Below are 16,083 nucleotides of genomic sequence, written 5' to 3'. Positions count from 1 at the left end.
TTTAAAAAGAAGTATAATAATAATAAAATATTAAGTATGAAGTAATAAATTTACTTGCAGAGGAGTAGTACTCTTAAATTGAATTTGTTATGAAGAACGAGAGAGAAGAATGTATAGGAGAAAGAGAAAAAGGTAGGAGAGAAAAATTGATAAAGTAACTACTTTATGAGATGGATAGAAAGTTAAAAAAAATTTAATATTTAAAATTTAAATTAATTTTAATTATCAACATGTTCTAATTAAAATTTAATTAAATAATATTATTTAAATTAGAAAACTAATTAAAGGTTGAAAGTTAAAAGACAATTAGCATTTTCCTTTTAAAATTATGGTCTAAGATCAACAAAACACAAGACACATCCCACAACCACACTAGTGCAAAAGTTTCTCGCCTTTATCTAAATTGGAGTCCTCACTCAAATTCTATGTGACTAAGACCATGTGGAGCTCCTAAAAATTTGACTACTACTGGAGCTCCTAAAAATTTGACTACTACTTCCCAACATACAAAGACAACAATGACATATCAATTTGGAAAATTTGGAACTCTTATATGCTCAATCAAAGGAACTAAATCGAGCCTAAACCAAAATTGTTATATCATATAACTGTTTTTCATTTCTATTGTCAGTTCACACTAATAAAAATGAGCTCGGAAACTAACACGAGTCACAATGTTAAATCTGAGAATCCTTGTTGGCTAATTGAAATTTGAGGGTGCAATTTGAATTTGGTCTGCAATTTCAAGAACCATTGAGTATTAGCTCCATGTTTCTTCGAACTTTTTGCCAACATATTTTCTTGATGTTAAATTATTTAGTGAAATCATCTCACCCGAGGGAAAATATCGTATTCTCAAACTTTGGAGAATCCATATTGAAGAGCAAACATTTCAACACTATGAATCTATGAAAGTAATCAATTAATGAATAATGAATTATTTTATCATCAAAGAATCCGCTACCAATAAATTGGAAAAACACTTTTGCATGCGACTGTTTAATGATTTGGCCTGTGTTGTGCCATATGCTGAGATCCATGCGGTTGAGCACCATTCACTATCCCAATCCCAATGGTGTTTGGTCCAATGAAGTTGATAGCCAAATGCCAAATTAATAGCTCCTTTCATAGCATAGATAAAAATGCCATGCACCTTGTGAGGAGCATAGCAACCTCCCACCACTTAACAAATTCAATGAGGTACTCTTACTGCATCACTCTTCTCTAAAGTAAGAAGTTGGTATACTTGGTGGGGAAGACAGATTTGCAACCCATTTGAACTGTTACAGTGACAAAAGCATCAAGAGTTAGTGTTACTCAATTTGCCATAACAAAAACAAACAGAAAGGAAAGGTGATCACCTTGTGCTGCTTGTATTTCTCCCGAACAGCTGATAAAGATGCTGCCCTTCTCGACAAATACAAGTCATGTAAGATCAGAACACATTCTTTAAGTTCAAGCGATGTATAACCGGAGCATTCGCGCAAGGATGAAGTCTGCAAAATGTAGTAAATTCAATAAGTGCCTTGAGCAACAGAACCTAACTTCTTGTAGAAGAGAGTCAAATACTTACCCAAGGATGCACCACAGGCCAGATAATAAATCTGGCAAGAAATATAACCGAAGCAGCTACCATAGAAGGCAAGAATTTCACACAATCATAGTCCAAAAGACTTAGCTCAGCAAGATAGCAGCTCAAAAATTCAACCTGAGAATGCTTAATCTGACACAAGAGGAAAAAGGAAAAGGTAGAGACTTAGTGTTAATTCAATGTAATAAGAGGTTTTGAAATCAGAAAGTAGAACCAAGCTTACTTTTTTATCTACAGAAGCAATTCCTGAATACATAGATAGGAAGGTCTTAACAGTAGGGTTCCCCATTTCAAATTTTAGGGATTTGAGTATCTCAGCTTCCATCCGTACAACCTGCAAAACAAGAATTGAGTGAGGATTGACAAAGAACAAAACAAGATCCAAGAAATTGAAGCAATGAGAATTAACAAAGCACATTTATTTTTTTAAATTTACCTGTGATTTCGTGTATGTATCTTCAGTGATGTAGCAGAATTCCTCTACATTCGGAGGGTTGATTTCTTCATACTTCCTGAACATTGAGAAGCGGAAAGACAATAATTAATTAATTAATTAATTAATTAGAATTATGAAGTTTGATAAGATAAAGCATAAAGAAAAGGCGTTGAATGAATGCTTACGATGCAATGAGCATGGAGGAAACACCGAGTAACTGAAACTTGGATCGAAAAACAGGGTTTATAGATAGAAATCTATCAATGTAAGAAACAGAGAGAAAAAGAGTCTCTGAGAGAAGCTTGTACTCGTCTGCAACCTCTACCAACCAATCCACCAATACACCTCTCATGTTAGCGGTAACTTCTTTCTGAACTTTTTGAATGTAATCAACCATTGGCCTTCTCTTCTTCTCCATCTGACAAGAAAAAGAGCATCCAAATCTAAGAAAATTGACACACCAGAATGAAGGAAGAAAATAAAATAAAAGAAAAGGGCGATACCAACCTCCATTGAATGAAGATAGCTATGTATGTCGGCAACATAAGGCGCGTCAATAAGACTGGGATCGTGGAACTTGAGTGATTTTGCTTCAATGGTGGAATGGGGTTTCCTGTTGTTAATGGGGGATTGAATGAGGTTGGGTAAATTGGGGAGTTCGGCCAAGACAACACGCTGCTTCTTGAGGTGCTGAATCTCGAGTTGGGTGGGGGCGGTGGCTCTTCTCTTTGTGGCGGCGCGTGTCTCCATCTCCGTTAAGAGTGGTACGTATTGGAACAGAGAAGAGAAGAGCCACAGAGAGAAGAATGAAGAAGGATCCGATGGTGTGGAGTGTGGAGTGGGGATTGAGGATTGTGATGTTAAAATAATGGAACATGTTAATAATAATTAAGAATTAGAAGAGCGCCAAAGTGAAGTGTTTTTCTGAAAAAGGAAAAGTGGGTTTGGGTTTGAAATGCCGCTACTCGGTTTCGGTTTTAGAGTGTGTTTTGTGAGATTTGGTTTTGGTGTTTTTCATATATGGCGGGGACGGCGCGCTTCTTTTCCGCTTCTCTTAGAATTAAGTCACCCAATTCATGGTAATTGGTAAACTCTTCAAAATTTACTTGGAGATTTTATACAATTTTTACAAAGTGTACATTCAAATGCGTGTAACGTATAATAAAAAATATTTATTTAGAGACTAAAAATAATAGAATAAAGGATAAATATCTTATTCGATCCTGACCCTTTTTTTATTCTGACCTTTTTTTATAGGACATAGTGCACTTTAATCATCCTTAAACCTCAACTAAGTCACCAGCCATTAGGAAAAATAGACAAATCGACTCCTGTTATTGGATAACAAACGGTTATCTGCTGTCGGGGTGGCAAAGCAGGCCGGCCCGCCCCAACCACCCCCACCCCCGCCTAGGCCCGCCAACTAAGATGGGTTCAAAATGCTAGCCCGCGCCCGCTTTATGGCAGATTGGCGGATCAGCGGGCTAGCCCGCTTGACTCTTTTTTTTTTTTAAATAAAATTCATTAAAATTAACCAAAAAAATAATTAAAAAATCAAATACAAATAAAAAATAGTCAAATTATAATATAATTTTTTTCACTATATTTTTTTTATTTTTAACTTCAATAAAATTGTTCAAAATAATATTTGTCAATAAAATCATCTTTATTTTAAAAAATAAGTCACATCATTTAAACAAATATACGAAATTGTAAAATAAAATAAATGAAGTTAATAACTAAAAGAAGAATAAAAAAAGTGTTTGAAAATTCTATAATTATTAATTTTATAATAGTAATCACTCTTTTATTTAATAAAAGAAAGAAAAATAAAAATCTTTGGCCCACGCGAACCGGCCCGCCCCACCCCGCCAAAACCCGCCATTTTGGCGGTGCAGGTTTGGTGGATTTTTTTAATTTGGCGAGCTCCAAATCCTAGCCCAACTCGCCTTTTTTAGCGGGTTTAGCGGATCGGCCCGACGGGTTCAACCCGTTTTGCCACCCCTGTCTGCTGATGTGTTCGGAAACAGTGTCAAATGTCAATCCCAAATGAGTGTAGAGACTAAATTCCACAAAATGGGCTTTCGGGATGGAAGCTGAGAAGTTCCTGGACTTCATGATCACATAGCGCGGAGTAGAAGTAAACCAGAAAAAGTGTAGGGCCATTCTCGAGATGAGCATCCCAGCAAACCTCAAGGATGTCCAAAAACTATAGGAGATAACTTGCCGCCCTCTCGCGATTCTTCGGAGCATTGGCCCAAAAAGTCATCCCTTTTTTAAACTCATGAAAAATGGCATAAGCTTCAACTGGTAGTTCGAGTGTGAGGAGGCCTTCCGACACTTCAAAAGAGTGCTGGCGAAACCACTCATACTCTCAAAATCCATAATAGGAGAGACCATGTCCTCTACTTATCCATAACCGAATAGGCGTTAGCAGCAGCACTTGTCCAGAAAGACGACCAAATGACACAAAGCCCATTATACTTCATAAGCAAAGTCTTCCAAAATACCGAAATGCGCTACTCATGGCATCCCAATGCCTCCGATAATACTTCTAAAGTCATCCCATTACGGTCCGAACGGACTAGGTTGTAAGGCAAGTGCTCCAAAAGCTAGACCTGACAGGACTGATGCTAGCCCGATCGGTCGAGCTATCCCAATACGAGATAAGATTCGAACCCAGGAGCGTGATTAAGGCTCAGGCCGTGGCGGACTTCGTTGCCAAAATGATCCCTGGAAGTGAACCCCTAGAGTCATAGGAGTTCCACGTCGACGGCTCATCAAACACCAATTCCGGAGGTGCAGGGATAATATTGAAAAACAAGAATGGGATCACTATCGAACAATCCATTCGGTACGAATTTTCGATCTCCAACAACCAAGTCGAGTACGAGACCCTCTTGACTGGATTGACACTGGCAAGGGAAGTTGGGACGAACAAACTATAAGTTTGCAGCGACTCCCAAGTGGTTAGCTGCCAAGTAAACGGAAACTACCAAACACGAGATCCCTTGCTGCAACAGTACTTATCCAAAGTCAAAGGATTTATGGTCGGATTTGACGAAGTAATCGTCCAACACATTCACCGGGAATGAAAGGCGAGAGCCAATTTGCTCTCCAAACTAGTGAGTACTAAGACGGCCCTTGGGAACCGATCGCTGATCCAAGAAGTCATCAGGGCTCCATCTATCGTGACCATGACATTGGTAAACCTTACCATAACGAACCAGCACTCATGTACCTTCCCAATTCTCCAATACCTCAACAACAGCAACCTACCCGAGAACCCAAGAGAGGCAAAGCAAATTAAACGGGAAGCCACGAAGTATACCACAATAGCAAGACAATTATACAAGCAAGGGCTACCTCAGCCTCTCCTCAAAGGTGTAGAGTCCGGTGACATAGACTATGTACTTCAGGAACTCCATGAAGGCTGCTGCGAATATCACATCGGGGGCAAAATCCTAGCTCAGAAAGTTATCTGAGTTGGGTACTTATGGACTACCATCATCAAAGTTACCTGACTACTCAACATTTGTTAATTGTATATACTTAAGCTAAATCAGACAAAATAACCATCCAATTAAGAATTTAAATAAGTATCTATATACCTAGTGAATTGAACATTCAGTATCTAAATTCGTTCGTTGATGTATATACCTTGAAGGTGTAAATGGAGCAAAATCCAAGAAAACCAAGTTGGCTGAAAACATCCGCAACACCATGAAACAAAGCACTCGCCCTCTTAATATCTTGAATCTGATGCACCGGCCTCCCCGCCACGTATCTTTGGCAAGTCAGTATTCAACTCACTCGAAGCGAAGTACAGCGGTAACAACAACCCAGACACGAAATCCCCTCCGTTCGGAATCGTCAATCCGAACACGAATGCGCTGAAGATCAAGTGGATCCCGATCAAGTCCGTCACAAATCCCGATACCATCGCTCCGGCTAGAATTGGCGCGTGGTTGTGGCAGCAACGACACATCCGACGGATGTTGCCGCGGCAAAGGGGAGACACAGGTGTGGCTGCGGATGGATTCATCCCTGCTACGGATGAACAAGTGCACGAATGTTGGCTTTGGTGGTGTCAGCAGTCTCCTCCGGCGGTGGCGGCACGGTCAGCATGGAGGGAGTGGAATGACAAAGGTGAGAGTGCGATGGCACGAGATAGAGAGGATATCTGGTAGTTATTATGAGATTATAGTTACCATAAATAGTATGAATGAATTTAACTACTAATTCTAATTTTTTAAATTTCAAAATTTGAATTTAAATAATTATTAAATAATTAATTAAAAATTTAATTTTTAATTTTTAAAATGTTTTTTTTAAGTTTATTGTACACATTATTTATAAAATTAATTGTTTTCTCATATTTTCTTAATTTAATAATCCGAAAAAGTAAGGCGCCCCCGCCACACGAAAACACAAATTACGCTTCACTGTTCACAACATTTCATTTTCATTTTTTCAAAATTTCGTCAACCCATTTTCATTTTTTACCAGTAGCGGCACTCTGAATTCTCAAACTATTTTCATTTTCATTAATCTTCTCTGTTTTTCTCTGTTTTGAAATTTTCCCTCAAATGGCGCTCTTCATGCTTCATCCTTATTATGCTATAAATCCCAGTTGTCTCTTTCAATATCCCTCCCTTCAAACTTGGCACCCTCTTCCTCTCTTCTCTGCTCCTTATTACCCTCTCGCTTTCTCTGTCCCCTTTCTTCAACGAGAGCCACCTTCAGAGATGGAGACTCGTGCCGCCGCAAAGAGGAGGGCCATCACCGCAAACCTCACTGAGACTCAACCCCTCAAGAGGAAGCGCGTTGTGTTGGGTGACATTACCAATTTTCCTACTGAAATTTTGGATACTCGGAAACCAAAATACAAATGCCTCAACAATGCCAAGCCCAAGAAAGCTTCTGTCACCGACAAGAACATGAAGGTTGTGAAGGTTAAGGTGGAGAAGGAGAAAGAGAATGTGCTTGATGATGAAGATGACAAGCTCAATGTTGACCCTGTTGCCTCTGATATCTATGTGTACCTTCGGAAGATGGAGGTAAATTCTGGGTCTCAAGAAAAATTGCACCTTTTAGCATTTCATGTTGGTGTTTTTGGGGTGGGTCTTGTATTGATTCTGATGAGTGCTGGTTTTTTTCTCAGTTGGAGATGAATAGAAGACCGAGAGTTGATTATCTTGAGAGGATTCAGAAAGATGTAACTGCAAACATGAGAGGGATTTTGGTGGATTGGTTAGTGGAAGTTGCAGAGGAATACAAGCTTCTCTCTGACACACTATATCTTTCAATTTCTTACATTGATAGGTATCTCTCCATGAATCGTGTCACCAAGCCTTATCTTCAGTTGCTCGGTGTTTCATCAATGCTCATTGCTGCGTAAGGCTTCACCAACTTCAATCATTTGCTAGATGTTAATCAGTTTTAAAGTGTTGTTATTTGTATTTGTGTCTAATGTTCAGGAAATATGAAGAAATTAATCCTCCTCATGTGGAGGAGTTCTGCTTTATCACTGATAACACATACAAGAAATCAGAGGTAAATATTTCATAGTCACGTGTAAATGCTTTTGTAACACTGAATTTTGTTTTGGTATTTGGTGGATTTTCCACTCAGTTAGGGTGCCATTGGTATATCATTATAGGTAGTGGAAATGGAAGCTAACATACTGAAGTCTTTGAATTTTGAAATGGGTAGCCCAACTATTAAGACCTTTTTAAGGTAATTACTTTGTCCAATTATTATTCTATTGTTGCAAATGTAACATATTATAGATCCCAATTGGAATTGAAGTTGATTAATAGTTTTGTAATTATGGATTGCAGGAGGTTTAATGAGATTGCTTGTGAGAGTCAAAAGGGTCAAAAGTTGCAGTTTGAGTTTCTGTGTTATTACCTTGCTGAACTAAGCTTGTTGGAATATGGATGTTTGAAGTTCTTGCCTTCTTTGGTGGCTGCTGCTGTTATATTTCTTGCTAGATTTATCATATCACCTGAATCAAACCCCTGGGTATGCGTTTAATATTATATTATTATTGTTATAGATTTTAACCTGTGATTTAAGGCATTTATGATGATGTTTTTTTTTTCTGCTTGTTTCAGACTTTAACCCTTTATGACCGCACTGGATACAATTCACTTCAGTTGAAAGAATGTGTTCTGATCTTACATGACTTGTATTTGGTAAGAAGGGGAGCATGCTTCCAAGCTATTAGGAAGAAATACAAGCAGCATAAGGTGTGTGTGTGTGCGTTTTTACATTGTATGTTAGCATTCCTTTTTGTTATTACCTTTCATTATTTGAACTTGAATGACCTTTGTGTTGTAACAGTTCAAGTATGTGGCAAATATTCCTTCCCCTCCTCAGATACCGAATTCAAGCTTTGAAGATGACTTTTATGAAGAAAACTTTTATGAGTAATGCTATATAGGTAAGGGACTATTACTTTAATGACTTTAACTACGTGCTGAATGCTTATTGTGAAGTCCATTCAATGCTGATTTTCAATTATAATGTCAAATGCAGTTAACATAACTAACTATTATGAGTGTAACTAAATTTGAAATTCAGTATTTGGTAACTTGAATTATATGTGTTTTTTTGTGATGCAGGGTATAGTGTTAATGATCATCAAGGATATGGACACATGATAACAGTGTTAGCCTTTTGAGTTAAGAATGTAAATCCTTCTGAGATTACCCTAGACATAGAAGTGAAAGTTATGGTGATTTTACTAGTTGTTTTAATGATTATATACCATTGTACAAATGGGAATTTTGTAAACCGTTTTTTGTTCATTGATATGATTTGGCATCTCTTATTAGGCCTCAAATTTAGCTATTCCTTTTCATTATCCAGAAAGCAGAAACCATAATAAACCAATTTGTAATATAATAATTGTTTTCAGAATCAGTTATAACAGGCACATAAAAACCGAAGCTGTTTTTATTTTCATACTTTTGATTAATTAGCATGTGATTATAAAAGGTGTATTTGAAAGTTGAAACTAGAAAGTTAGAAACTGACATCAGATATGAAAGAAACTAACTTGTATGTATAGCAGACTAGCAAATCAAAAACTAATTTGTCTCATCCAGAAAAAAAAAAAGAAGTAACTCTAAGATGTTTTATTTTCTAGAAGCAAATTAAACTAAGATGGCATTCATCATATTTGATGATGTTGATCGGATATTAAGATATCTGAAGAAGGAAATTGAGACAGATATTGTTCAATTAGTTGTTCTTGCTCCCTTGCCTCTGCTATTGACAAAGATCCATTCCCTGCCACCAAATCAAAATTGCTCCAAAGATCAAATTCAAACCTATGCTTCTCTTTAAAGTGATAATCTATTAATCTAATCACACAAATAGCTAGTAATTAGTACCTAAATCATGGAGTTGCTCCCAAGAGGAACCATTGATATCTATAACTTGTCCAAAGTCAGGAGATAGTGTGCAGACTTCTAAACTATTATTATCTGGATTCATTTGAAGTTGAAGGGTGTTTGTAGAAGGCACAAGGGTAGAACTTGTGCCTAACATGTCAACAACAGCACTATGTGATTGTTGACCCCTTACCAGAGCACAGAATATTGGAAAAATGAGAAATGATATTTGCACTATTCTTAATAGTATATAAAATTTTCATCTTTTATTTCTTATCAATCACTTTTGATATTAAAAGTAGAAGGTATACAAAAGAATTGTACACAAAAATAATGTATATAATATTACTCTTAAATTTAAATGTTACCAAAGAAGAGCAGGAGCATAGGCATCAACAAAGTTGAGAATATTAACATTTGGATCTTCCTGTGGGAGCCACTCTACTGGATTATTTGATGTCTCGCCAACAAATAATCCATCTACATCTACCGTGTTTGCAAGATTCACCTGATATAAAAATAATAATCTTAATCTGGAATCCTATGCAAAAGTTCTATTCTCATCAAATTCTATATTTTGTTGTATTTTTTTTTTAAATAGATGTGCCAATCCAATATATATTTGAAAATGGGAAATATATATGTAAACAAATTCATGGAGGTGAGAAAAACTTAACCTTTACATACCTGTTGATCAGATACACCAAAATTAAACTCTTCTTCTAAGACACTCTGTTCAAAACAAGACTGTGAAGTGTATTTTCATTTAAGCTTTGTTAATGCATACCATTAACACCCTAAACTTATGAGTATATTATTATCTTACCTTTCTTAACTGCACTTGCTCTAGAGTTTGCTGAAGAATATGCTGACGATATTCAGCCTCACAAAGTGTAGTGATCTCACATGGATCACCTTCAAATATCCTGAAAAATTTGTGAGAACCAATTTAATGGTGGCCATGCTATGCTTTATTTCTTTTCTTAACCGACATAATAATTGATTGTAAGCAAGCATAGATGGTAATATTATTTTACAAAATTGATTTTGATTGAAAGTGAGTTAGTATTAATGGGTTTATATTTGACCACTTCTGTATAAAATTCATGGTAATAAACTAAATATTATTTAGATTATATTACTCAATATTTGATTAAAAATTATTGAAAATAATATGAATTTAAATATTATTTTATATTATTTTATTTTAGATATTTAAATAAATTCTAATATTCTTTTTATAATACTTTTAGTATTCTCTAGCGTACTTTTAGTCTTCTTTAATACTGTTTAAACTATAATTTTTTATTGTTTACGATTCTAATAATACTTTTATGCTACATTTTTTATTTAATTTAATATTTCTAATAGGATTAATAGAATTACAAAACAAAAAAATTTCATAAAAAAAGAAATAATAAAAACAGTAAGAAAACTCATATAAAGAAATAATAATAAGAACTTCATAAAAAATAATAACATACATAAAAGAGAGTATTGGTGAAAAAATTATAAAAAAAATTCATCGTATAAATAATAAATGGCAAAATTGGTAATAAGAAATATTTTTTTAATTAATAGTCTAACTAAAGAAAATGAACTCGGTACTGGGTCTTAGAAAAAAATAGAAAAAAAAAGTAAAACTTCCATAAAAAATTAAACCGGAAGTTTGAGATTCCAAATATAAACTCTGAGACACTCACCTTAGCCGTTTCTCCATTTTTTCTAACTGAGACTTGCAAATAATTAATTCTTTTTGAATTTTCTGAATAACACATAACATAGAATGATCAGTCTAATTAACATGATATTAGTTGAAGTTGATGATAATTTTTTCATATAAGTTAAAGTTTTCATTGATGAATACCTCAAGCTGGAAATCTGAATTAACCGGGCTACATCGCAAGACCGAATATATTCAAAACCAAATAAGGTTGTAGTCAGATTCAGCTATTGGAATATGAGACTATAACTCAATTATTTGTGTATTTTTTGAGGACTATGTAATGGTGTGATCATCCTCTAATAAAGTTAAATATTTTCAATCAAGAGTTGTATAGAAAAAAATACCTAGGGACTTGGCATATTTGTTCTGCTTCAATTTTCAATTGATTAATCCTTCTCATGTTCTAGATAGAAAGACAATGAAAATTAGTAATACTAGTTAATGCTACCAGCAACTTTTGAAGCTAAGATTGAAGCTTATTTCAAAATATTGCCATATAAGACTATATTATTACCTTTTGGTTATAGATCCTTTAAGAGATGCGAAGGTGTCAAACACCACAGAAGAAAAAATTAGTAGAAAAATTAAGAATAAAATAAAATCAAATCTCATTATATAATTTTAACAAGAAATCTTACTTTTGGTGTTCTTGTGGTGGAAGATTAATATATCGCTCTAGAATTTCATCAAAGCTTTAAAACATATATTAAAAGAAAAAGGTAGTATCACCAAAACAAAGAAAAGGGAACTGAGTCATTCATGTGCTATTATAATAACTCCATAAAAATGAATGAATGTTTGTAGTGTGGAAAAATTAAACCTTGTGCTGGAAGAGAAGAGAGCTGGTCTGCCAGAAGGAGAGAACGTGATGAGAGCAACATCAACATCACAGAGAACAGAAAGCTCGTAAGCTTTCTTGATGAGACTATTTCTCCTTTTAGAGAATGTAATTTGCCTATTTGTTATGTTCTCAATCTTCTTAATGGGAAGCTTCACTCTCCCCATATCTATCACCTTTATTCTTTTACTCTGTAAGTGTATAAAGCTGTTTACGATGAATCAGAGAATGTTGAATTGATGAAGTTAAGCATGTGTTACCTATAAAGCTGTTTACGATGAATCAGAGAATGTTACCTATTGATGAAGAAACATGGGCTGAAATTTTATCTCTATCAAACCAATTAAACAAGATGACGCCATAGAGAATGGAAGGAACTAACCAACGTAAAAGTATGGCGGTTTATATGCTCTGTTTTCATATTCAAAAGATGAAGATCCTAGAATAAACATTATCTTCATCTAAAACTTATTTGATGATGGCAATGGGAGAAACTTAAACAGAAATTTTGTCTTATCAGACCAGTTAGATAAGGTGACGCCACAGAGTAGGGATGGAACTAACTATTAACTAACATAAAAAGTGTAGTTGTTTATATGCTCCTATATTAATATTCACTTCTCAAATTTGTTATGTTTTCATATAAGAAGATATAGATCTAAGTGAACATCATTTTTTTCTAAAACTTGCTTAGTGATGGCAATAATAGTGAGTAATGCGCCAGCTGAAAAGATCATTAGCAAATAACACTAGCATTGATCTATTTTTATTGATTTAATATCTATTCTTAAACTTAATTAGGCGATGCTACCATCTAGAAGTTAAAAAGTTTGCCTGGTTTTGAGTATGTGGAATTTGTTTTGGTTTTTTTACGGTATCCTTTGATTTGATGAGCTAAAAATTAATCTATCCTCATGCACAAGACAAATCTCCAATACGAACTAATAGCTAACAATTAAACCAACCCAATTTAATTAATTTGTGACATGAATTAAAATTAAGTTATTTTATTAAATTTTTGTATGATGAACGTACTACTTTAAATAAAAATAAATAAATACAGATTCGAATTTTGATAGCGAAAAATGTTATTCCACCTTCATTTTATAGTAAAGTATATATATATATATATATATATATATAATTGCTACTAAACTATAACTTAAATGATGTAATTTCTCCTTTTTTTTAGAGGTTTTGAATTCGAGCCTTGTCACATTATTGATGAGATTGATGATGAGTAAGAGAATTTAGTAATTAATAATAAAATAAAAAAATTCTAATTTAATCTACAAAATAAATGATTTTATCTCTATATTATTTATTTAATTTATACTTTTTTCTTTCATTTTTTTAAATATAATTGTTAGGATTAATTTTTTTTTATCTATAGAGACAATAAGAATTTTATTAATAGCATTTGATATTTTTTAAGATTTTCATTAATAATAAAATTATTAATGTTAGATAATCAACCTGCCAACATTAGTTTTTTTTTTAATTTTATTTTATTTATTTCAAATTTTAGATCTTAAATTATAAATTTTTCACCCTAAATCTTGAATTATAACTCTAAAGTATTTGAAAAGAAAATTATCATAAATATACTAAACCATAAAATAAATAAAAAAATTTATAATTAATAATATTTAAATAAATATTTATTCACAAAAATAAAATATATTCAAACATATATTTACTTTCAATTAAGAAAAAAAATTATACCAATTTTTTATTTTCTCAAAATTATTTCGATATTTATTATAGAATATTTTTTTCATTAAAAAATTAATAAAACACTCTGTAAATATATAGTAAGATTAGTTTGATTTTGATTCAAAATATGTGCTATTATAACACATCTAATGTACTTCACATAAAAATAAAAAATTATTAGGCAGTATAAATTATAGCTCTTACACTACGTATTGATTAAATAACAAATTGAATATTTATGATAAAATTCTTTAGCATATGTAGTATAAAATGATTAAAAAAGAAGTAAATCATTTTATTGTACTCTCAGAGTACTTAATATTAACTCCATAAAAATGAATAAATATTTGTAGTGTGTAGTAATTGAACCTTGTGCTGGAAGAGAAGAGAGCGAGTCTGTGGGAAAAACGTGATGAGAGTAACATCAACATCACAGAGAACAGAAAGCTCTTAAGCTTTTTTGATGAGGTCATTCCTCCTCTTAGAAAATGTAATTTGCCTGTTTGTTATGTTCTCAATCTTCTTGATGGGAACATTCACTCTCCCTATATCTATTACCTTTATTCTTTCACTCTCTATGTGTATAAAGTTGTTTACTATGAATGAGAGAATGTTGAATTGACAAAGTTAAGCATATGTGTTACCTATTAGGCGGCGATAGTTGAAAAAAGTATGCAAGAAAAAAAGAAGAAACATGGGCTGAGATTTTATTTTTATCAGACCAATTAAATAAGGTGACGCCAGAGAAGAGAAGGAACTAACAAACATAAAACTATGGCGGTTTATATGCTCATAAATTAATACTCACCTCCGGAATCTGTGTTGTTTTCATATTAAGATGAGGATCCCAAAATGAACATCATCTTCATCTAAAATTTATTTAATGATGGCAATGGAAGAAATTTAAACTGAGATTTTATCAGTATCAGGCCAGTTAGATAAGGTGACACCACAAAGATGGAAAAGAACTAACCATTAATCAATGTAAGAATTGTGGTTGTTTATATGCTCGTAGATTAATATTCACTTTGAAATTTGTGTTGTTTTCATGTCAGAAGATAAAGATCCAAGTGAACATCATATTCTTCTAAAACTTGTTTGGTGGTGGAAATGATAATGAGTAATACGCCAGCTGAAAAAATCATTAGCAATTAGCACTAGAATTGATCCATTTTTATTGATTTAATCATGAGCAGTATCAATATCAGTATCAGTATCAGTATCAATATTCAGAAGATGAAGATTCCAGAGTGAACATCATCTTCATCTAAAACTTGTTTGATGATGGCAATGCGAGAAACTTAAACTGAGATTTTGTCTTATCATACCAGTTAGATAAGGTGACGCAACAGAGAAGGGATGGAACTAACTATTAACCAACGTAAAAATTGTGGTTGTTTATCTGCTCGTATATTAATATTCACTTATGAAATTTGTGTTGTTTTCATGTTAGAAGATAAAGATCCAAGTGAACATCATTTTTGTCTAAAACTTGCTTAGTGATGGCAATTATAGTAAGTAATGCGCTAGCTGAAAAGATCATTAGCAATTAGCACTAGCATTGATCCATTTTTATTGATTTAATCTTTCTATTCTTAAAAAGCAGAAACCATAATAAACCAGTTTGTTATATAGTAATTATTTTCAGAATCGGTTATCAAGTACATAGGAAATTGTCATTCTTAATGTTTAATGCGAATAACTTTGAAGTGTGAACAGTCATGTCTTCAAATTTGTCTCAGTATGAAGCAGACGGCCTTTAAAAATTATAGTATGGTATAGTATACTGCTTAGTATTTTATTATATTTATAAATTTAATTTTAATATATTAACAGTATAAAATATTTTATACAATTGTGTAATTATATTTGTTATTTTGGATGATTATTCATATCGTTAATAAAAAAATAGCTATTTTTTATTAAAGTTATTTTTTATTTGTACAATGTATCAAAATTAAATTTTATATTTATATACAGGCATAGTTTTCTTATAATTTATAAATGCTTCTCCTAATATATAAGCAGAAACTCTTTTCAATTTCACACTTTTGATTAATTAGCATGTGATTATAAAAGGTGTATTTGAAAGTTGAAGCTAGAAAAGTAGAAACTGACATCAATTATAAAAGAGACCTGTATATATAATAGACTAGCAAATAAAAAACTAATTTGTCCCATCCAGAAAAACAAAAAAAGTAACACTAAGATGTTTTATTTTCTAGAAGCAAAGTAAATTAAGATGGCACTCATAATGTTTTATGATGTTGATTGGATATTAAGATGTCTGAAGAAGGAAACTGAGACAGATATTGTTCAATTAGTTGTTCTTGCTCCCTTGCCTCTGCTATTGACAAAGATCCATTCCCTGTC

General features: G+C 33.2%; 2 protein-coding genes across 2 annotated transcripts; one reads left to right on the top strand and one right to left on the bottom strand.

Moving 5' to 3' along the window:
• Nucleotides 1-890: 890 nt before the first annotated feature.
• Nucleotides 891-3,018, bottom strand: LOC112767013 (putative cyclin-A3-1). The gene is made up of 7 exons (XM_025812899.3): nt 2,535-3,018; nt 2,213-2,445; nt 2,028-2,103; nt 1,815-1,925; nt 1,574-1,723; nt 1,362-1,496; nt 891-1,280 (listed from the first exon to the last, which is right to left on the bottom strand). Exons 1-7 carry the CDS (start codon nt 2,775-2,777, stop codon nt 1,215-1,217), a joined length of 1,014 nt encoding a protein of 337 aa, XP_025668684.1. The 5' UTR covers nt 2,778-3,018; the 3' UTR covers nt 891-1,214.
• Nucleotides 3,019-6,488: 3,470 nt separating this feature from the next.
• On the top strand, nt 6,489-8,863 carry LOC112766598 (putative cyclin-A3-1). The gene is made up of 8 exons (XM_025812497.3): nt 6,489-7,087; nt 7,192-7,424; nt 7,508-7,583; nt 7,690-7,766; nt 7,871-8,054; nt 8,147-8,281; nt 8,376-8,475; nt 8,657-8,863. Exons 1-7 carry the CDS (start codon nt 6,617-6,619, stop codon nt 8,463-8,465), a joined length of 1,266 nt encoding a protein of 421 aa, XP_025668282.1. The 5' UTR covers nt 6,489-6,616; the 3' UTR covers nt 8,466-8,475; nt 8,657-8,863.
• The last annotated feature ends 7,220 nt before the right edge of the window (nt 8,864-16,083 follow it).

Source organism: Arachis hypogaea, chromosome 17 (genome assembly GCF_003086295.3).
Source record: "Arachis hypogaea cultivar Tifrunner chromosome 17, arahy.Tifrunner.gnm2.J5K5, whole genome shotgun sequence".
Classification (NCBI taxonomy): Eukaryota; Viridiplantae; Streptophyta; class Magnoliopsida; order Fabales; family Fabaceae; genus Arachis; species Arachis hypogaea.
The sequence above is the reverse complement of the archived record's forward strand: the minus strand, read 5'-3'. Positions and strand labels throughout refer to the sequence as shown.

Excerpts from the sequence above, each read along its gene's own strand:
- LOC112767013 (XM_025812899.3), bottom strand. The coding sequence starts at position 2,777 with ATGGAGACACGCGCCGCCACAAAGAGAAGAGCCACCGCCCCCACCCAA. Across the intron at positions 2,446-2,534 it reads GCTATCTTCATTCAATGGAG|ATGGAGAAGAAGAGAAGGCC; the intron begins GTTGGTATCGCC and ends TTTTCTTGTCAG. Across the intron at positions 1,926-2,027 it reads ATACATACACGAAATCACAG|GTTGTACGGATGGAAGCTGA; the intron begins GTAAATTTAAAA and ends CTTGTTTTGCAG.
- LOC112766598 (XM_025812497.3), top strand. The coding sequence starts at position 6,617 with ATGGCGCTCTTCATGCTTCATCCTTATTATGCTATAAATCCCAGTTGT. Across the intron at positions 7,425-7,507 it reads TCATCAATGCTCATTGCTGC|GAAATATGAAGAAATTAATC; the intron begins GTAAGGCTTCAC and ends TCTAATGTTCAG. Across the intron at positions 8,055-8,146 it reads CACCTGAATCAAACCCCTGG|ACTTTAACCCTTTATGACCG; the intron begins GTATGCGTTTAA and ends TGCTTGTTTCAG.